This window comes from Melanotaenia boesemani, chromosome 2 (genome assembly GCF_017639745.1).
Source record: "Melanotaenia boesemani isolate fMelBoe1 chromosome 2, fMelBoe1.pri, whole genome shotgun sequence".
Classification (NCBI taxonomy): domain Eukaryota; kingdom Metazoa; phylum Chordata; class Actinopteri; order Atheriniformes; family Melanotaeniidae; genus Melanotaenia; species Melanotaenia boesemani.
Window position 1 is genome coordinate 12827895 of NC_055683.1, and position 23953 is coordinate 12851847.

The 23953-nt window shown below is 39.2% G+C and overlaps 1 protein-coding gene across 1 annotated transcript in view; it reads left to right on the forward strand.

Annotated features, from left to right (window-relative positions):
• Positions 1-23953, forward strand: part of LOC121632357 (glutamate receptor ionotropic, NMDA 2B-like) — a 122432-nt gene that overhangs the window by 65858 nt on the left and 32621 nt on the right. Inside the window, exons 3-5 of the mRNA XM_041973795.1 lie at positions 1908-2051; positions 4225-4495; positions 13604-13796. Of these exons, the coding sequence (XP_041829729.1) occupies positions 1908-2051; positions 4225-4495; positions 13604-13796 (608 nt within the window). The remainder of the gene's footprint in view (positions 1-1907; positions 2052-4224; positions 4496-13603; positions 13797-23953) is intronic.

Here is a 23953-nt window from a genome sequence, read left to right on the forward strand (position 1 = left end):
CCATTCATCCTGCTGCATTGTATGCTGTAGCATATTGTTTTCTGTGTACAGTAGCCAGCCCTGATGCCAGCCGTGGATCCACAGAGAGGACAGCGACCGGCTCAGCAGTGAATTCAACTCCTTGCTGGCAGGCTTCCTGTGTCTTGCTGACTGACTAGCTGGCCACGCTGCCCCCTCTGGGAATTTTTAATACTCACTAATCGATCACTTTGTGCCAGCAGAGGTGATAATGTGGCCAAATCCTAATTGTTGTTGCTGTAAATGAAGAGGGTTGTTTTGCAGCACTTAATTTTAGTCCTCACCAGTACCAATCTGCTTTTCCTGCTTTTTGCACTTGCCCTACTCCTCTTTTAGCATGTACTTTTCTCAAAGGCTAATGAAAATTCTGCAGACCTCTTGCACTTTGAATGAGTGTGTCAGACAGTACATTAATACTGATGTTAGGGAGAGAGAGATAAGAGGATGGAAACCAAAGAAAATGATAAGATGGGGGCACAGAATGGCAAGGGTGCTCTGCAGAGGATCAAGGGGGAGAGCAGGAGTCTGGCAATTCAATTATAACTGTGGCCCGGCAGTGATTCCACTGGTATTAATGGGACAGCAACGAAGAGATGGATAGAGATAGATGAAGAATGAGAAAGAAAGAGGAAAAGAGACAGCAAAGGCAGCAACAAACACAACCAAGTTACCAGAGAAATATGATGCAACATTAGTGTTTGCATCATTATTTTCTTAATTTTAAGATGAAGCATCTGCAGTTAACAGGAAATGAACATGTTTTCAAACTCCTGGGTGCAGCATCATTACCCTTATTGATTGCACATGTGCTCTTCTTTCACATTACATTCCTGAACATGCCATCTCAGTATAATAACCCTGATAAAAAACCAACCCAGAGGAATCTTATGCAAAATGCAGGTTTTCTTTTAATGCAGACTAAAGCTCAAATAGAAGTTGATGTCAAATCAAGTCAAATTTATTTTAACAGCATATTTAAAAACCTCAGTTAACCATTTGCTTAACTGAGGCTCGCCACCCTGCACAGCTCAAATGCCTGTTACAACTCATTTTACCAACATCCTATTGAACACCAAACTCAAAGAAAATTGTGGTCTCATTCATATAGTTTGCCACATTAGAAGCATGAATATTCAGGAAAATGAATGTGCTACTGTACATTTTGTAAACAGGAGTTAGACTCAAACTGAATGACTCATATGCACATGCACACAAGCTCATGATGCAGAACTACAGGACAGTGTCTAGACTAATATTTCTCACCTCCTCCTCGTCTTCTGTCCAGTTCAAATTACATTGCCAAAACGCAGACTTGGATTTGAGCATTAAAGCAATGTTTATTGAATTTTCTGTATGGCTGTAGTGGTGTCTTTTTTGCTGCACATCATCCATCTATTACATAGATTTAGCTTTCTGTGAGTGGGGCTTCTGGGTGAGTGAATGTTTTTATACTACGCACAGTCTTTGGCATTTTGAATATTTCATCTACATAAATCTGGTATTAAACAGCATACATTACATGACTTTTTTGGTTATAATGAGACAAAATGCTGAAAATCATTGATGAGACTGAGGACAGCAGCTTTGAGTCCAAGGAATTTGCTGCAGCCACAAACTCATTAAAGGAGTCATAAAGGGAACTAATGAAAATCATGACCGCTATCATTATAAGTCCACAGGAGTCCTCATGCCTTTCTCCTCTGTGAGAGGAAGAATAAAGGCAGTGAAATTAATGTTCGCACCAGTAATGTAACAAAACCGCCTCCATCCTTTAAGTGGTACTGTTCTCATTTGTTTGTAAAGCCAACTAAATGAAAGTTCAGACCAATATTGTTACATAACCATTTACACTGTGTCTTTGTTCTTTTGTGTGCTTCTGTTATTAACAGGATGACAACTCCATGTTCTTTCAATTTGGCCCCTCCATCGAGCAGCAGGCTTCTGTCATTCTGAACATCATGGAGGAATATGACTGGTACATCTTCTCCATCGTCACAACGTACTACCCGGGTTACCAAGACTTTGTCACCAAGGTAACGGCACTCTTGAAAAAACATGCTCATGAAATTAGTTTTGGATACAACTACTCATGCAAAATGTTCTCCTGATTCAAGCTAATAAATAACCGTATAGAATCATGTGGTAAACAAAAGCAAAATATGCTTCATTTTTAGGTTTTTCAAAGTTGCCACCTATTACTTTGACACCAGCTGAACACTCCTACCTTTTTCTCAGTGTGTGTAATGAGGCTGGGATGTTTTTCAGTGAACAGCTGTGCCTCTTTAAAAGTTAATTCTTCTTACTTACTTTTTACTTTCTTACTGTGTTTGAGGCCATGCTTTGTGCTGTATTGATTTGCCATAAATAGGCCTATAACCCCTAAAGTACAGTAAGAAAAGACAAACAACAGTCTAAGATTACTTGAAAATCAGTCAATCCTCTTTAATGTCTCTTCAGTTAGGGTTGCAAAGAACTTTAAAATCTTTATTGAAAGAAAGCCTTATGAGGAGCACCTCAGAAAACGAAAACCAAAGCCCTTTTACAAGGGTCAACAAACACACTAACATCTGGCTCTTTTGTGCAATGGGTAGGTGTTTAATCTGCATTCATTCCTACTTCCTAGGTTTTATTCTGCTCCAGCTTGGCTCAGCTTTAAGCTCCATTTATGCTCCTTTTTCATATGTACTGTAAATAGGTATGTCTGTTCCAAATGTTGTCAAATGCCACTGCCAAATACTTCCACGCGTGCCTGATGTTGGCATGACTGGGTATAGCAAGGCAATACATCCACTAGAGAGCGGTGCAGAGTTCAGAGTTTAATTCTGAGTTCTGACTTCAGTTTCAAAAGCAATATAGAAAACATGGCAACAGTGGAGGAGAACGGTGTTCTGTGCAGCTAGTCAATGCATTGGGGTTTCTTCTTCTTTGTTCTTTCCACTGATTACGCACAAGCTAAACTGTGGAACACTGCCCCCATGATTTCTGGCGGTACTGCTCCATTTGCTCTGCTCTGCTATGCATCTGCAAACTTACTGAAAACAAACTGAAATACTCACAAAATGAATGCAGGGGACAGTTGAGCATAAATGAGCTCTTAATGGAAACACAGCACCCAGGTGCATTCAGCGAGTTTCACAAAGGATGCTGCAGTCAGACCAATGATCACAACTCACTTTTTCTTCATAGAGACACACGTCTACCATCCATACACCTCTCATATGAATACTGAGATCGGCCACTTTTCAATTTCTTTTCTCCTCGTTTTTTAGCCTTTTAGCAAGACAACTGGAAGCTTATTTTCTGTCCTGCTGTGCGGGTCTGTTTTCTGTGGGCCAGTTAGAAGAAGTAAACCTACCTAATTATTTCAAAGAGCTGCGATAGTCAGAATCACAGCCTGTAGGACACAAAGTTATTTCATCCTGTGGGAGGCAGAGGTACACAGGACCAGTAAGTTTTAGCCTTTAGAGCAGTGATAATAAAGCTGCTATTACACCCAACGGGAAAAGGATTTAATGGGCTTCTTTTAATGAGTTTATCCATGTTTTAAAAGCCTGTTAAACAAACTAATTTTTGTGTAAAAATAGCACACCTCTGCAGCTGAGAATATTTTCACAACAGTTTCACTAAATTGTCAATTACCGGCAAATCCAGTCAGTCTACCTGAATGCTTCACAGGGTTAAAATGGCAGACACATTCAACAGCAGCTGCATGAATGGGAGGCTAATAAGAAAAGTAAGAAAAAAAACAGATCCTTAGTAGAAAATAAATAAATAAACTGGTACCGATCAATGCAACTCTGTAACTGGAGATTTTTCCCGAATGTTGTCTCTATGTGATCCATTTCTACATGTGAAGCTAGTTGAATGAATGGAAAAAGTGTACATTGAAATCATTAAACTCAGGCATAAGTCCCTTTTACTTCTGGAAACTTTTCCCCTTTGTAAAAGCCTTTAGAGATGTCTGATATGTTTTATTTCCATTAGGTATAGTTTACATGAATATTTATTTGACAACACTCATCTTACCGCCTCTACCTGCTCCGGGCGGTGGAATTTAATTTTCATTATGTTATGTATCACATAGATAATGAAGACACAGTGATGTTTAATGTAAAAGCTTCATGCTGAAACAATAAACAGAAATATCATAAAAGCATTATAAAATACTTTCTCATAATCACTTTATTTTCCTTCTTTCCTGAACAGATCCGTAGCACCATCGAGAACAGCTTTGTGGGCTGGGAACTGGAGGAGGTTCTTTTGCTTGACATGTCTGTAGATGATGGAGATTCAAAGATCCAGAACCAGCTGAAGAAGCTCCAGAGCCCTGTCATTCTTCTCTACTGCACAAAAGAAGAAGCCAACACTATCTTCGAGGTGGCCCACTCAGTTGGGATCACTGGCTATGGCTACACTTGGATCGTGCCCTCGCTGGTGGCTGGAGACACTGATGTAGTGCCAGCTGAGTTTCCCACAGGTAGGAAATCTGAAACAGAGTCCTGTTTTTGTCTGACATAATCTCAGTAAGAAAAGCTGTTTTCTTGCTTTGAAATGAAAACTTAAATCCTATTTAGCACAATAGTTACAGGAAGTGCAGTTCTGGGTTGGTGTTTATATAAAAAGCATTAAAATTGCCATGAATGCATCCATTTTGCACAGCAAGGAAAAAAGAGATTCCTTTCAATTTTACTGTTTACTGATTCTTTTGTGCTTTTCTCAAGTATGGCAGAATAACAAATAAAAAAAAGTGAATTACTGTTAATGTGTATCCCTTTCATATATCTTATAGTTTATCTGTTGTTCTTTATCATCATAAGACAATAGTTTCTGACCAAATAGACCCCACTTATACTTTAATACATTACTAAAATTATTACCGCCCCTGTTTTTCTTTCACAGAACTGTATCCTAAGACGGCTTCCATAATGCCATGTACTATAGTCCAAAATCATAATCTAAGTTAATATAGTTCTAAGTTATATTACAATAAATATGCATTACTTACATAGCATAAAATTCTTTACGTTATATCTAGTTGCATCGCATGTAGCACCAAAAACATTTAAAAAAAAAACCTTTAGTTTCTGATGGAAAACATTTTTTTTCACAGACCTGGTTGTGATTGTATAATCATTTTGCTTTAAGAACCATAACTAACATTGGACCCCTTAATACCGGATTTTTTACATAAAAAACAAAAATACAAAAACAAAAACATAATGAATACAGTGGGGAAAAAAATCAGGAAAAAAATTACAAAAATAAAGACTGGAACAAAATAAAATACAATTTAATATTTAATAATTAAATAATGATAAATAATTGAAGAGCAATGATAAATAAATTGTATATAAATAAATATAGAAAGAATAACTAGATATAAAGAAATAAAATGCTAGAAGTGGTTTCATGCAAATTTGCAACACCAGACGTTAGGGGGTTAAGAGCTGTATCTTTGGGTTTACTTGCCTTTTTTTATGGTTTTAACCTTTCCTTGATTACGTATAATGATGCTACTTATTTTAGGTTAAAACGTTAAAAAGTCAGCAACTACTCATGGAAAGAAATACAAAGAAACACATTATTTTTCAGCAATTTGCAACATCACTTTTCAAAAGTAATTTTCTCCCTTTCACACTACTTGGCACCCCAGAAAAAAAAAAAAGAAAAAAGCTGAAAAATGTTGTTTTTCAAATGTTTTTTCAGCTGTTGGTATTTTTAATGCAAGACAAAAACAAAGTGACCTTTCATAATGATAACTTAGGACTCTTTGCCTCTGTCTCTTTCTCCAACACTACTGGATGTCACTTTAACCTTTGAAGGTCAAATGAACGGGGAACTAAAGTAACACCTAAGTTGGGGTGCATAAACCACTCAACCTGCTCACGCAATCTGTCAGACATACCTGTCAGACTGCCTAATGTAACACAACTTTCAGCACTTGGGGGTGGACAGACACTTTTAGAAAGGCCAGCTCCCAGTGGGAACCAAACCTTTCACTGTTAGTGCTGTTGCCGACGTCCTAACTGATGGATCTTTACACGACTTCAGGCTGCTTTTCTTTCTCGAGGTAGTCAGCTGTAGTGCAGGTAGTATATGTACGAAGGGCGTATGAGCCTGATAATTTGTAGGTGTTTAGCTTCTTGATTTACAGTCAGGGGTGGGAGATATTATGCCGCCGCCTGTCCTCAGCAGTTTCTGGGGAATGGTTTTCAGGTGGAACCTCAGATTGTTGTGCCTTCACACACCATAACTCAAACTTTTTACCTCTGCTCCTTTATTGGCATCCTTGGATGATTTACCTTGAATAGGAGTAAGGAGTGCCTTTGCACACCAGTGTGTGTGCTCCCAGCTGTTTTTTGTGTGTAAGGTCTGTCAGCATTTGTCTGTGAAATGTGCAGTTGGTTCAGGATTTAATTTGCACAACATAAATACTGGGTGAACGTAATCAATTTGGGTTGTGTGTTTTTGTTTTTTGTGGGTACTTCATATGGTGGTTTTGGTAGCCAAACTATAGTTGTGTAGTTGTGTGTTGTTCACTCTGTAAAGTTTGATACATCACCGCATAGGTTATTTAAATGACACAGCAACTTCCCTTTTGATTTACGTTGCCACGGCAATCATTGCATCTAGTTTGTTTGCTGCGTGGCTGATTACAAAGAGCTGCGTTGCACCAGAAGGACAAACACAAAAAATCTCTTTTAACCTCTTTTAACGGTGAATTAACATGGCATGAATCCAACTGGATGTAGTGAAAGGTAGCGGACAAAATGTCATCTTCCTATTTCATACTCGATTGATGAATAACATACAGAATGAGCAAAATTACATGTTATTTAAAACAGGCCTGAATTCTAATAATGACATGACTGGTGTCAAAATGAAAGCAGAGACAGAAAAAAGTAGAAGCACCATGGTAAATACAGTAATCCTTATTTTATCTTAGATTTTTCCTTTACTGCAGCCAGAACAAACCCATGATATGTTATATTTTGTCAAACTCATTTAATTTGTTAATATACATCCATATTAGCATTTCAGACCTGTAACACATAAAAAAAACTAATGCTTTTTACTTAATTAAGGATGTTACTTCTAACAGGTGCCATCAACAGGTACTTCTACTCCCTGTTTGGTATCCAGCATGACTCATGAAATGTAATTGTTTTTAAGGGGGGAAAAGATGGACAGATGAATAGCTGGAAACACCTTTTGGGCAAAGGATTGCAGTGGGAAGGCTTTGTCAAGCCCTGAAATACAGAACCATATTCATAAATGCCACTTTAGAAAAGGGACCTTATATTAACCTCATCCAGAGACAGAGTCAACTTTTCTGGGCTCGGAAGCATCTAATAGACCATCATAGAGTAGAAATGTGTACTGTAGTCAGATCAATCAGTATTCAGTATAAATACATTATATTTAGCCATGATAATTATCTATTTGATTTCTGCTTCACATTAAGTCGGCATGCAGGTGAATGTGCTATTTTCACAGCTCTGTTGCTGCAGGATCTAAACTTATCCACGTTTTTTTCTTCCAGTAAGATTATGGTTAGACTTCACAGCTTCAGCTGTGACAGAGCAGCACTTTGAGCTGTCTAACCTTGCTTAGAGAAGCAATGACCTTAATCAAGATGATGAATCTATAATAAAGGAAGACACTTAAAATGCAATGTGCCCAATTCTGCTAGTCAACCAGCCGTTGGTTTTAAGTTTCAGCCTGAAAATCAGGGAAGCCACATGACGTTTGCAGGAGCAGACAAGGACACCAGCTTCTGAACTAACATGGGGTGAAGTGACACCATGGCAGAGCATGCGACTGATGGTTGGTGGCTTGTGTGCTCTAGGTGAATCCAGCAGTTCAGGGTTAGGCAGAAGGTGCACACTAGCTGTGGGGCTAATTTGCTTACTGGGCTTACTTAATAATTTGCACCATGTGTGATGAAGCGCCACCAATTCTCAGTGGTAATTCCACTGATGCCTTCCTTAAGTAGTGCTCTGGGGAACCATCTCTCCATCCGCTCTCCTTTTTCCTTCCATTTTCTTTTATTTGATGGTACTTTCCCCTAAATTCTCTGCAGTTTTTTTTGCATCTTACTATCCTTGTATCCTACAATTCTCTGCTTCCTTTAGCTTTCTTTGTGTCTGTGTCTTTGCTGCTGTCTGACTGTCCCTCCTCTTCTCTTTAGTCTCTCTCAGCTCTCTCCTTCACATTACCATCTTTTCTATGTTCTCCCTGATCAAAGTTATACACTACTGCTGCACATACTTTGTTAAAATCTGACATCACTGACAACAATAAGCTCCTTCCAAAAATATCTACTATTGCATTCTCCAATCAGTTTGCCTCAGTATAGATAGTCTACTGTATGTCTAAAGTGTTTGTTGTTGCTCATGTGTGTCTGTGACAGGGAGACAGTCTGCCTTTAAACAGAGGCAGCAGCCACTTTACCAGTCAGACAAAGGCTTTACAGACGAGACAGAACTGTTCATTTTTAATATTGTCAGTTGATATGTCTGTGTTGTGACATTTAAAAATGTTCTGACAGAAGCATGTATATAGACACATCATGAAACAGCTCCCATGATGCAAAGAATACATCTCAGACCTCATGCTACCATTGCACACATGTACCACTGCATCTTCCTGTCCTGTTCCCATGAAATAATAAAAGTGAAGTGCATAAGAAGGAACAAGCAATGGGAATGAGTGTGGAGAAAGTGTCAACAGTGTGTGATTTTAGACGTGGTCCTGAAGGAACAGAGCTGTCAGCGCTAAAGCCCCGTGAGGAGGGCAGGTTTCCAGGCTGCCTGTCTATTTATGCCCACTGACATGGTAGTGGACTGCCTGACATGTGGTCATACACTGTCAGATAGATGGAGACCGACTGAAGGACAGAGAAAAAGACAGAACAAATGGAAGACAGAGAGATGGATAGCAAAGTAAATTGACATGAAGGCTGGGGATTTTTTGCTGAGAGCTCTGATCCACAGAGGGATCTAATAGGTACTAAATAGAAAAATCCCTAATTATCCATCTTCAGGAGTTACAGATGCATTGATAGCTGATTTAAAAGTCTGCTGTAATAATGTCTCCTGCTTTTCTGGAATTTTGCCACAGAGGATGCTGCTCCTGATCTGCCAGATATACTGTACTTAGCTTGTAGTCCAGGCATAGTAAGTGTCTAATTTAGCACACCTAAAACACAGAAAACACAAACTTTTATTTTACAGTTTCTGATGACTGAGTAAAGACTGGTTTTCTCAGAAGGGGGAAGGACCTTAAATGTGTCCCAAGCTAAATAATTTAAGCATACTGACTTGTACAATGGTAATTATATTCAATTACATCCTTTTAGATGGGTGTGGTGATGTAAATCTCTACCGGTATTTCCACTGTGGAACAATGCTAATAACATCAAATGGGCATAAGGAATATAAAACCATGAATCCCAATTGCCATCTTGTCATTTCATGTTTTCTGTCTTGCCTCTCCATGCCTCCATGCTTTTACTACAGACATATATAGGCTTTATCATCAGAACATAATATATACATAAAATCAAATTATGCAGGACCAAAATAATAATAACGAAAAAAAAAGATCAGTCTACATAAATGGATTTTTTTTAGTGACTATAATGGATTTTTTTTTTTTTTTTACAAATATGTTGAATTAAACCTGCATGACCAATTTTACTATATAATTATCTGTCATCTCAAGCAGTTGTTAAAAAAACAGGAAACATGCAGACCCATTGCATGTGAGTTAAGCCCTCCCACATGATAAGACTGCACCAGAAAAAGATGGCACTGCTGCTAAGTCCGCCTGTTGTAAGCAACTTTGGGCTTGTTTTTCTTGCTTGCAAATATCATCAGTCGTGGGTTTTTGGGATTGTTTTCTTGAGTATAGTTGAGCTTGTCTTGCTTCTGTTATGAAGCCCCTTTGATTCTCTCACAGCTGTCCTAAAAAAAAGCAATAACCCATGGATGCAGAATGGAAAATGTGAATGACAAAGCAACAGTGATAACGCCTTCGAATACATAGGAAATATGTAAAATATACATAATAGAGTATAAAAAAGAAGAGAAGGGCTCATCATGCAGCCCTTCAAAACACCTTCTTATCCGGAAGACATTTTCACTGTCTCATAACAACATTAGGAGGAGACATTTTTTATTTGACTTTAAGTTTTATTTGACTTTAAGTTGTACATATAAGTTTTATATACTCTTCCTTCACCCAACCTCCCATCTGCCCTGGGTAGGCTGGGTCCTCTAACAGAGTCTTGGGAGCTTGAGGATCCTACGCTGTATCTTAGCTGTTTCTAGGACAGCGCTGTTCTGGATGGAGATTTCTGATGTTTCTCTAAGTATCTGTTGGAGCGTCATCACTACGGCTCTTCTTTGCTGCTTATCCATGATCACAATATCCGGTTGTTTGGCCACCACCCTTTGTCTGTACTTGGAAGTCCCACAGGATCTTAGCCCTCTCATTCTCCACCACCTTGGGAGGTGTTTCCCAATGTGACCTAGTGTCTCCAGTCCAGATGTTTCTGTACACTTTGCCGGCTACTTGGTTATGGCGTTCCATGTATTCTTTGCCTGCCAGTATCTTGCTCTGTGCTATGAGGTGCTTGATTGTTGCAAGGGCCTCTGGGGTCCTGCCTGGTGTGGTAGATCTGGGCCTCAATTGCCCTACTACTCAAGGCTCGCTCCTGTGCTGCCATGATTAGCGCCTTTGTGCTGTCTTTCAGTCCAACCCTCACTAGCCATTGGTAGGACTTGTTCATTTCTGCCACTTCAGTGATCTGTTGGTGGTACATCCCACGCAGGGGCTTCTCTTCCCAAGATGGTGCCTTCATTTCTTTCTCCTACAGGTGCCATTACCTGAGTCATTCACTCACTGCATCATCTCTTGAGGCCATCTTCCTGATGTATTTATGAAGCTTGGTTCTTTTATCTTGGACAGTGACCCTGATGCTCCCTAGTCCTCGGCATCCCTCGTTGTGCGTAGTGTATTGTGTCTGGACACTGGATTTGGGGTGGAACCCTCCACGCATGGTGAACAGCTTAAGTGTTTTAACATTTGTGGTCTGAATTTCCAGCTTTGGCCAGCTTATTACCCCAGCATGGTATCTGATTACTGGCAGAGCATAGCTTTTAATTGCCCGGATCTTGTTTTTTGCCATTGAGCTGACTTCTCAGGGTTTGCCTTACTCGTTGTAGATATTTGGCTGTGTCAGCTATCCTTGTGGCTTCTGCCTGGTTGCCATTTGTTTGTAGTATACCAAGGTACATATACTGTAGCTCTCCTCAACATCTGTTAAGCTGCCCTCTGGGAGTGCAATGCCCTCTGTATGGACTACCTTTGTTACCTTTTGACCACATTTCTGCAGTCCGAATGACATTCCCATGTCCCTGCTGTAGATCCTGGTGGTGTGGATGAGTGAGTCAATGGCTGTGTCCCAATGTGCACCCTACTCCCTACATAGTGCCCTATATAGGGGTCACGCCATTTTTTCGGAGTGTCCAAATGTCCAAAGAGAAGAAAGTAGGGCACTCAAAATTACCCACAATGCATCTTGAAAAGTAGTGAGCATCGATGGCCACTAGACGGGTCAATATAGACCACAATGCATTGCGGGCAGCAGCTCAACATGGCGCAAGGAGGCGAAAAAATTAAGCTGCGCAAAATTACCTTTAAGCAAACAAACAAAGAATAAAATATAACATAAGGAATAAAAACAAAATTATTTACACACAACTTTGGATTGGATTTGTAATGACATCTTGACGCGGGTTGTGGTTGCCGTGGTGATGGCGGTAGTCACATGGTTTGTGGCGAGGAAAAAATAGGCAGCTTCTTGTTCGAATCGCCAAGAGAATGAGTCACTATGTAGTGTGCTGTGTAGTGCAGCCCTATGTAGTGAACGAGGGGTTAGGGAGTAGGGTGCACATTCAGACACAGCCAATGTCTCGCTCACTTTTAGCGTAGAGCTTGATGTAATCCATGTAGAGGATATATATATATATATATACTGAACATTTTTAAATTTTAGTTGAAGACCCCTGATCTATCATAATGCTTCATCTGTTCTACGAAAGCATGTATCAGCATTCTCAAAGGTGATAGTCCATTTAGAAGAGGTGGACATAGGTTTTGTAGAATACAATACTGTATACTTAATACACAAAAGTGGCTTGATGAGCAACAGAAGTTACGTTTCTGCTTTAATGCTCACATTTAGCTTGCTGATGAGTTTAGCAACACTATGTAGTATAATGCTTAAGTCCTAAGTAGAGAAGAAGAATAACAGGTTGGTAGATACATTTACACAAATGAAAATTTAGACCTAATCTAATTTTGACCTACAACCATGACCAAATAGGAATAAACATGCTGCTAAATCCTAAATTCTAAAATTAATTCAGAGCAATTAAACTTGTAAGGTGGACCTGAGGACAATCGTTTCTCTCTGACAGGATGAAATTGTGATATCAGTCATTAAAAAGAGATAAACATCTCTACAAGGCAACATGCTGCATGCCATCAATTAATGGTCATTATTTGTCATGAGTTAATCACAATATAATTAAATTTGACAATGGATTTTATTTCCTATGACAGCAGTTTATTAGATTCATATTGTAATCATTTTTCTAATAAACCAACACAGTCTTTTACTTTATCTGTAATTAATAATATACAAAGAGTACATTAAATATACATTAAAAATAATAAATGATTAAGGATTTTTAGGGTTAATGCAGTTAAATCAGTGTTGATTGTGATTAGGTGTGTTCAGATTCAACATTACCTGCATAATTATGTGACAACAAATCCAACATTGTTAGATATAGCATGGTTCTAAGCCTTGGGAATGCTTTAAATATCTTTGTATGACCCAAATACTTGCTTACAGGAGGACATAGTGGAGAACAATCAGCATCCTGGCAACAGCTGAATGGCTTTTCAAATGGGCACCAGGAGAATTGGACAATGAAACAGAAAGATCCATAGATATAAACATATGACAGAAGGAGAACAGGACTCATGAAGACAAGACAGGCCTCAAGACAGTATAGAGGCCGGCAGAGACAGACAGATGGACAAACACAGCAAGGCGATAGACACATAGTCATGCAGATAGTTGGTGGTATTCATCTAGTCTCTGAATCATCACATAGTGTAATCTCTGTCTCATGTTTATCCTGTTTGCAGTACTTCTCATATCGAAAATGTTTATTTATGCTTTATTTAGAATAATCCATCTATTCCCATTTCTGTTTTCTTGAGCTTTCTCTCCTTCACTTTTTCAGTTGATTATTGTTTTTCATGGCTCTTCTCATTTCAAATTTATCTTTTCATTCATTATACACATACACAGGGAGAACATGCAAACTCCACCCCCCAGGTTCGAACCTCCCCCCTGCCCAGGCTCAAACCGGTGACCTTCTTGCTGTTAGGTTAGGCTGAGGTGCTAACCACCACACCACCTTGCAGCCCTTGCCCAGTTTTGCCCATCCAGTTTTTAACTCCTCTGATTCCCTTCTCTCGTCTTCTTGCTTTACCCACCTAGGTCTTCTCTCTGTATCTTATGACGAGTGGGACTATGGCCTGGAGGCTCGTGTTCGTGATGGTGTGGCGATCATCACCATGGCAACTTCCACCATGATGATGGACCGAGGGCCTCACACCTTGTTGAAATCTGAGTGCCATGGAGCTCCAGACAAGAAGACCCCCATCTCAGGCAACCCCAATGAAGTGCTCAGGTTAGTGTGGGTACAAGCTGGAGTTGAACCACATGCAGAGTGCTTTCATTTTCATTTTTCAAGGCAGAGATTATGTTTTCGGTGACGCTGGTTTGTCTGTCTGTCTGTCCGTCCCGACGGATTTTAATAAAAATTTTAGAACATGTCAGAAATGGAATAAGGAACAAATTATTTGATTTGGGGGGTTGATCCGGATCACTGTCTGAGTCCAGGAAGTTTTTAAAGGATTCTTTACTTTGGGGTGATAGGGATAATTTGGCCATTACAGTCTCTAACTCAACAGACAATGCACAGAATCATTGACATAAAATAAAAAAAAAAAATTACAAGATGACATCATGGCAGGTGTAAAATACACTAATAACTAACCTAGATTGCAGCCATAACAGAAAATGTGAATTTCTTTAATAACTTAAAGACTATTGTAGCCATTCGCTTCATCTTGGTGTCTCCAGTTATGATTCCAGCATCAAAGATTATATATAAGATGTGGCATCTATCCTGATGATGCAAATAGATAGTGATATCTATCTATTGTAGTATACAAAAGAGTGTTGGCATGGGGTTGGTAACTCAGTGGACTGTTGGGTCTTTTGGGGGTTTTCACAGGTGAGTGACCCTATGGTTTGGCGAAGGTCTGCGCTCTGAGTGCCTCTAGTATTATGTTTTTATGATGAATTATTATAATATTATAAAATATATTTAGTCTTTTAAGTGATGGAATAAAAGTAATGATGGCTAGCAGCAGAAATTGAGATATTTGTAAGACAGAAATTATGAGTCTCTTGTAGACTAGCTGACTATCTTCTATTTTACTTTTGTATATTTTTCATAAAACATTTATTTTTTTTACGTTAGGCAAGGCAAGGCAAATTTATTTGTATAGCACATTTCATGTACAAGACAATTCTTTACATAGTGTTTTACATAAAATATTAAAAGCATTACAGAGTGCAAGACACAAGGGCATTACAATCAAACTTTAAAAGAAACAAAAGAAATTAAATATAAACAGGAAAAAAATAGATTAAAAGACCTAAAATAAAAGTGATAAAAACACAAAATATAGTTCCAGTGTGGGAAATTTAACAGTTCTTCTGATAAAAGGAATCAAATAAAAGAGTTTTTAATCCTAATTTAAACCTGCGGAGTTTCATCAGACCTGCAGTTTTCTGGGAGTTTGTTCCACATGTGAGAAGCATAAAAGCTGAATGCTGCCTCTCCACATTTAGTTCTGACTCTGGGAACAGAAAGTAGATTTGGTTCATAACAAACCAGAAGATCCTGAAGGTATTTTAGTCCTAAATCATTCAGTGCTTTGTAAAGTAACATCAGGTTTTTGAAGTCAATTCTTTGAGAGACAGGAGGATCAGTGTATAGATCTAAGAGTTATATGATCTACTTTCTTTAGGTGTGTCCCAATTCAGGGTCTGTACACTTCGAAGTGCGGATTTGTCAGCCACATACGTCATCGGGGTGTGTGAAGTACCGTCCCAATTCACAGAATTTGAAGGACCCTCCGAATCCACCCTTCAAATTCGCACTTCGTTTAGCCTCAAACGAAGGCAACTGGTGATGCATCCTTCGCGGCCTCTTTTCTCCCAAAATTCATTGCACACAAGACGGTTGCAGGAGCGTTCTGGACTAACTGCAGCTGTCTGATGGACTTTTTAGGGAGACCTGTGAAGACAGCACTACAATAGTCCAGTCTACTAAATATAAATGCATGCATTTTTCTAAATCCTGCTGAGTCATCAGTCCTTTAATCCTCAATATGTTCTTTAAGTGATAACAGGCTGACTTCACAACTGTCTTAATATGACTGCTAAAATTCAGGTCTGAGTCCATGACACCTTCTAGATTCCTGGCTTGATTGCTGATCAGTTGATCAGTTTTCAACTTTGCTGTTTGAAGCTGAGTACTGACTTTTAAGCTTTCTTCCTTGGCTCCAAAAACTATTATTTCAGTTTTGTCTTCATTTAACTGAAGGAAATTCTGGCACATCCAATCTTTAATTTGGTCAATGCAGTTGATCAGAGTTTGGATTGGACTGTAGTCTCCTGGTGAGATTGTTATGTAGATTTGTGTGTCATCAGCATAACTGTGGTAACATATTTTGTTGTTTTTCAACAAAAGTGTGACACAAGAGTGTGGCAGCATGTAGATGTTGAACAGCAGTGCCCCCAGGATGGAGCCTTGGGGAACTCCACGGGCTATTTTAGTTCACTCAGATTTATAGTTACCTATAGACATAAAGTTGTCTCTGTCTTTAAATAGGATTCAAACCATTTAAGTGCAGTGCCAGAAAGTCCAACCCAGTTTTTCAGCCGGTCTAGTAAGATGTTATGGTCGACTGTGTTAAATGCAGCACTGAGCTCTAGCAGCACTGAAATGTTTCCGCTATCTGTGCTCAGGCAGATGTCACTAAAGTCCTCAACAAGAGCAGTCACAGTGCTGTGGTGTGGCCGAAAACATGACTGGTAGACATCAAAACCGTTATTTAGTGTCATGAAGTTGTGTAGCTGTTGAAAGACAGCTTTTTCTAAAATCTTACTCAGAATGGGGAGGTTTGCTATCAGCTGCTGCTCATGACTGATGAGTCTAGGTTTTTCTTTTTAAGTCGTGGCTTTGTGACGGTTGTTTTTAGGGTCTTAGAGAAGACACCTGAAAGCAGAGACGTGTTTACAATCTGTAAGATATCTAAGGTCATGCATCCTGAAACATTTTTGATAAACACAGTTGGCAGGGCATCAAGACAGCAAGTGGTGGTTTTCATATGGCCAATGATCTCATCTAGGTTTTTAGAACTGATTGAAGAAAAATGTGTCATGGTGTTCGTGTCTTTGAGTGGACACAGGGATATATGTCTTGCCCCTGGCATGGAAGCCCCGATTGATTGCCTGATTTTCTGAATTTTGTCAGTAAAGAAGGAAGCAAAATCATTACAGGCCCAGTTGGATAGAAGTTCAGGGGTTACTGACACAGGAGAATTAGTTAGGCTGTCAACAGTAATGAACAAGGCATTATTGCTGTTCTTGGCAATGATGTCAGAGAAGAAAGATCGTCTAGCATTTTGCAGTTCCAGATTATACATCCTCAGTCCTCTTTATCTCATAGTGAACCTGCAACTTTGTTTTCCGCCACCTACATTCAGCTTTTCGACATTCTTGTTTTTCAGCCTTTACCAGTGTGGCATTTTTCCATGGACCTCTACTTTTGGCAGCGATCCCTTTCACCTTGGTGGGAGCAATGCCATCAATAATGCTTGTAATTTTACCACTGAAATGATGATTGGCCCTATTTAATAAGTTCTAGCATTTAACAAACCAGATAACAGTTTTAAATGTAGATGTCCTGTTAAAAATTTTAAATTCGGGATTCGTAAACTTCAAAGTTAATTTAACATAATGAATCCAAATCTGTGGAATGCTTTTCAAATGTGGCATAGCATAAATATCTGTCAAATAAAGTTTGATTATATGAGGGCTTTCTGTAGTTTTAGGCGACAAGAAGTGTATCTGTTTATATATCTGTGAAGGTTCTGATTCATCCAGTGAACCACATCTTATATGGCCAAGATTTTAACATTAATTGGATGAAGGAAAAGAGCTGAATCTTGAATAGTTGACTCTCCTGCGCTGAGCCGTCTGTTAAATGGTTGTTTGGTTTCCGCACTGTAAAACTCCATACATGAGGTGGCTTTTGTGAGAGTGTAATGTTGGGTCCTTGAGATGAACGAGCTTTTCTTTGAGGGTGTGGCTGGGTTTTTAAAACATGGATTTTTGTTGTTTGTTAAAAATCCTCCTGAGTTTCTCAGCAACATAAGGGATGACAATTTCTTTCCTTTTCATTTTCTTTGGTGCAGACAATATCCTGGCATTGATGGACAAATGCATATTTTTAATTTCCAAGATGGTTTAATCTGTGAGCATCTGAGTCCAGAATGCTTCTGAAAAGCAACTGGACCAACATTCAACCACTCAGAGCAACAAAATTCATACCATACCATACCATACCATACCATACCATACCATAACAACTTGATTTATAAAGCACTTTAAAACAACCACAGCTGAAACAAAATGCTAGAAAAAACATAAAGCAGATAAAACATAAAATGTATACATGAACATGACACAGGAACAACTAAAATCCAACACAATAAGACCAAATAAAACAAATAAGACCAAATGAAGATGATCCAGAATGCAGCAGCACGTCTGGTCTTCAACCAACCTAAAAGAGCTCATGTCACTCCGCTGCTAATTGCTCTTCACTGGCTTCCAGTTGCAGCACGCATCAAATTCAAAGCTCTGCTTCTGGCTTACAAAACGATAACCCAAATGGCTCCGGTCTACCTTCACTCCTTAATCCAGAGCTACACTCCCTCTCGACAGTTACGCTCTGCCAGCGAAAGACGCCTAGTGCTCCCACCACAAAGTGGCGCAAAATCAGTAGCTAAACTCTTGTCACCTGTGTTTTTCCCCGGTGGTGGAATGATCTACCAAACTTCGTCCGATCCGCAGAGTCCTTATCCACTTTTAAGAGCAAGCTAAAGACTCAGTTGTTTAAGGAGCATTTCCACATTTAGCTTAACTAAATGAGTTAGATAGATTTGTCCAGCTCTTTGGCTCAACCAAGTACTGAAGAAGCTGTGTGCACTTATGCCCAAGTTGATATTGTGTGATGAAATCATGCACTTATGCCCAAGATGATATTGTGTGATGGAATCATGCACTTATGCCCAAGTTGATATTGTGTGATGAAATCGTGATCTTGTATTTAAATAAAATTACTTAAAAAAAAAAAAAAATTATATGCACTGCACTAGCACTACATGACGGCACCTGGGTCCAACTGGACTCAAAAGCGGTCTGACTATCACTTAATGATGACGTCCCATCTTGTTTGAATTCATGCTTGTGTTGTTCTTACTCTCAAATGTAAGTCGCTTTGGATAAAAGCGTCTGCTAAATGACTGTAGAATAGAATAGAATAGAATGAAGAAACTAAGTCTTGCTTAGGTTGAAAGTCAAGACATGAGCTTTAAAAGTGTACTGTGAAGGGGCCTCTCTAATGTGCAAGGGTAGGTTATTCCACAGTAGGGGAGCAGCAACAGAGTTTTGTGTCCTCTGAGCTTTCTTCTGGACCTTGGTACCTGCAGGAACAGCTAGTTAGCCAAACTGAGGGGCCAAGAGGAAGAGTAAAGATGAAGAAGCTCAGAGAGGTAAGGTGGGGCAAGACCATTTAAACATTTAAACATGATGCTGTCAAACTTGCCCCATAGTTGATAAATGCTTGTGACTGGACTAGCTCAAGCAAGGCCAGGTCACTGTGTGTTGCATAGATGGAAGACTGGCCGTTTTTATCAAATAGTCCATCTGTGTATATACCCCTTAGTTTTTTTGTCATTATTCCAGTTCAATGTAATGTCACGTTCCTGTAATTTTTATCCTGTTTATTGTCATCATTAAAACTTTCTTCCTTCATTTTGTCTGCCTCCTGCCTCCTCATCAGCCGGCAGTTGGGTCCTCACCTCCACCTCGCACCTTGATGCTCAGCTTTCCAACGCTTCCAATTCTATGGCATTTACATTCCAAACCAGTCACCAAGAAGTGGTCGAACAGGCAAACAAAAAGAAGATAAAGTAATTGTGATAGATATATTTCAAAACTTTTTTTTTTTAAATTGTCTGCATTCATTGAAATTAAAAGAGCTTTTCCCTGCTTGTATTCACAGTGAGAAAGCCTGAGTGAACTTAAGGAATAATGCTGCTGCTGTATATGCAGGAGAAAAGCTGACATTTTGCAAAGTAGAAATTCAGCACGTCATTTAAACAAATTTTGCAATGTTCAACATTGGATGTTGTACAGTATAGATCCTCAGGAGTGTTTTAGTTTAATTAGTTTATATGAATTTCTTTACAGTTCATGTACTATAAGTAGCCAAATTATTACGACAATGATTTATGGACGTTAAAATGCTACACAAAGCAGCTTCAGCAACGTTAAAGCACAGGTAGTCTAATATTAACGTAACATCTTGGCATGGATCAGCACAATTGTGCAAACAGCAGATGCTTGCACACACACATAAAGAGATGTGCAAAAAGACACATCTCCCCTGCATACTGTGATCATCCTCCCCGCATGAAAGAATACCTTAAGCAGACAAACGCCACTTTCACATGCCCCCTTGAAAAACCGAGCCCACCCCCTCAGCTGTCCGTCTCAGCAGCAGGCCTTTTGAACTGGTTGTGAAGCTTAGCATTCGGCTGCGCTTTGCTCTGTGCACTGCCTAATTGGTCCCAATGGCGTTTCAGTCGGCGAACACTATCCCCTGTGGCGCTGTGCTCCAGAGCTCTGCACAGCATTGTATTCAGGAGCAGCTTCACCCCCTGCCACTCTGCATGCGTGCTGAATGTGTGTTTTTTTTTTTTTTGTTGTTGTTTTTTGTTTTCTTTTATTGAAAGACAGATCATCAAGATATCAAAAATGCTAAGAATATTGTCAGTTTTCCTTTTAGGAAACCAGTTCGAGAGAAATCAGTTTCCTCGTCAGGGTTATGTGATGTGCCGGTTTGAAAATTAGTGGTATGATGTCAGAAACATGGTTTATAACATATAACGTGAATGAAAATACTCTGAACCTTGATGTCTGAGAATCATCCGAAAATGCTTCCTTTCGCAATTACATTTTCATACTGAAAGTGATTTCAAGTGCCTGCTGCAGAAACGCACCCTAACCTTTATGGATTGCATTGCTTGAGAGGCCCAACTTCAACTGCATCCTGCATTAAGGCAACAGATTGTAGTAGGGCATTCTTCAGATGTCATTCCAGCCTTTGTCTGTGTTTCATTCCTCCCTGAAGCATTTGTTTCTCCCATCTGAACCACTGCATACTGCTTTGAAATAACAGTGGAGTTTATGCTGCTGCTGTCCCAGAACACAGTCCCTCTGTGCTGTTTGTGTGTGGCTTACTGTTACTTTCAACTGTTTCGTGGTCTTTTCTGTGTCCTGTCATGCTCTTTGCTCTGCTCAGCTTTGTCCTAACCTCGTCATGTTCATCTTTATCCTCTCTTTATCCACAGTCGCCTCTTTTTGCTCTGCCCTTGTCTTCTTTTAAACATCCACCCTCCTCTTTGTGTTGTTTATTCTCTTCTGCGGAGTACTGCACTGCTCTGTTTTATCATCTCACACCTTTTCTCTTTTTCGCTCATCTCCTCTCCTCTCCTCTCCCTCTGGTGATTTTCCTCTCATCTCCACTGTTCTGCTCCTCCCCAGCCATTGTCTGCGCTCCAGACCTGCAGTCTCATAATCAACTTAGCTGTGTTGTTGATTAGATCAGTTGCGAGAGCTGCTGAGATCCTTCGCCCCTTGCTGCCTTAACTAAATTTGTTTGGTGATAACCTCTGTCTTCAAGTGTTCAATCAAGAGATTAGCAATTGGCCTACAGTCTATATACTAGAAACTAAATGAACAGCTAGTTGCCTGGTTTGGTTGTCTGGAAGGATGCCCTGCTTCCTGGTCAGTTCACTGCTAAGTAAATAAAAAAATAAATAGATGGAAAATGAGTGAAGAACAGCATTGACATTCAAAAGCTTCACTTTTGGTGTCAAGCCCAGTGATTTTATTGACCATTTGTAAGTTTTTATATGAACATCCAACTTGATCATTAGTAGATTTGTTAGTGCTCTTTGCAGCTGGATGTCAGGCTAACAATAAACTATATCAGTGTAGAGCAGTTGTCCTGACCTTTTCTACCACATGGATGTCCACATCTCCTTCCTCAACAGTCGAACTCCAAATGAGCAAAAATTTAAATGGGTTTTGAGACCAGATTTTATGAAAAAATTTTAATTAGAAGGCACTGGATAATGTAGGTGTTAAATATTTTCTTCTAAACGCTGGTTCATTCTGCTTTTACTAACAGCAGCTGAATCAACAAGTTTTTCTTTCTTTCTTTTTTTTATTTTTTTTTTTTGCCTGCCTCAAGAAATTAGCATGTTGGGATTTTAAAACTGTTATCTAATCCTCTGATCTCTAATGGAGTATAAATAGGAATATACTGTGAATTGTATCTCTTCTCAGCCATGAGTGGACGGTCTCTCATAATGAGAATCCACAGATGCCATTAAAGGGAAGCAACACTGAATCCAATTTAAAAAAAAAAATCAATGGATTATACTCTCTTAATTTATGTAGATAAATAATGATAGATGATAAATGTTTGGCCTCTCCATGAATGCTGAACACGCTCATGAAGTGGAGCTTGATGTCCGTCACTCACTCCTCTGCTGGGGTTGAAACAGCCTGACCGGGGAGCATAGCTTTCTCAGAGACTCTCACATATTCAGTAAATTATTTGATACTTTGAATAGTGCATTCCAAACCTTTTTCTAAAAATAGTAAATCCAGTTTTGCATAAAGGAGCTTTACAATTGCTTTTAATAAAATTGAATTTAATGTTTTAAAGGTTTTGCAGTTTGTTTAATATTTGTATGTGTGTGTGTGTGTGTGTGTATGTGTGTGTGTTTAACTGTTTCATAAATTCTACTTTCTCCAATCAGTGGAGCTCCTTGGCATCTTTCTAAATAGCCCCTGGCGACAGCAGAAACCCTCTGGGTGTTGGTTGGTTTGGTTTAGAGGAAGATGTGACTTTCTGCTTCTCAAAACTCCACCGTAAAATGGGGGAAAAACTATTTAATGAACTGTCAGGAGGTACTTGGCCTATTTTTTGCTTTAGATTTTCAGCTAATATAAGCCATGTTTGTAAACCTGAAGAAGAAAATGTAAAGCAAATTGGTAAAGTAGGGACGGAAGGAAGGCATTTAGTCTCACTTATTGAGAGGGTTATCAGCAAAAGTATGTTTAACTGCGTTGGGATGCTTATTCCTGCTGGATTACACATCATTTTGCAAGCTTGTGGATTAAAATATGTTCGGTCAGAGAGAGAGATGTAATAATGTAAGTTGTTTTAATCATAAATGATTTCTTATTTAAGATTCTGTCAAGTCTTGAGTGAATGGCAGAGCGGTCATGGTCATCTATTTGACGATAAGCAATATGTCACATTGATACTCACTCTTTTTCCCTTTTCAGCCCTTAGTGCTTCATAGAAAAGAGAAAAGAATGACACATCACTCCACTAAGTAAATTAAATCCATTGTAGCCAGCACTGTGACATTCCAGCTACTGCTACAATATGAGCCTGACAAATGAAGATAGCACAAAAAGGAAGAGGGATGCAAAGTACAGAGAGCAAAAAGAAAGCGAGAGAGAGAGAGAGAGAGAGAGATAATGCAGACCACTAGTGACGAATACACAACTGTGTGAGCATCATGAGTTTGACAACAGTGGTCCTGACCTTGCCAGGCGTGGACAGGTTCCAGATGAGCTTGGAGCTGGAAAGGTGTCAAGTGCTTTTAAGCTCTGGGACTTTTCTGAACTTCTGGGGCTTTGGGGAGGCTTTCATTAAAGCATGTGTGTGTTTGTGTTCTTTGTTTCATGGGTGCAGAACACTCTGAAGTAGTATTTTTACCCTGTTAAGCTGAAGGATGAGTGCGTGCCAGCTAGAGTTGTCACAACACAGCAATTTCAAACTCGATACCAATAAGGATGGCGCTGGATACTCGATACTCTTTTCGATGTTATAGAAAGGTTAAATGTATTATTCTTTTAATCAGACTTAGAACACCACAAAAATAACAACACAATACAAAGAATACAACAAACATACATTAATAAATATAAACAAAGACATTAACAGTTTAAAATAAATTCATTATTTGAAAGCTTTATTAGTTTGTGCAGAGTCTTCATACAGTCACTAACAGTGTTGTCAGACTGTTTGCTCACTGTGCTGCAACAAATACAAAACTTAAAAAAAATCAGCTACTAGTTGGTGTAATTGTTTACATAAAGGCCCATGTATGCTCCCTTACATGCATAAATAGTGACATTTGTTTCAAATGTTGTCATGTGTCACCGTCCTCATACTTCTGTGCATGTTTTGCGTTGCCATGGTTGTTAAGTCAATCCCTCCACTAGTGGGCAGTGCTAAGTTTCAGACACTGTTTGGCAGCAGCTATCAATTAGTTTCCAACACGCCCTAAACATTCACATGTAGTCATTCTTCAAAAGCTCGTGCAATTTCCC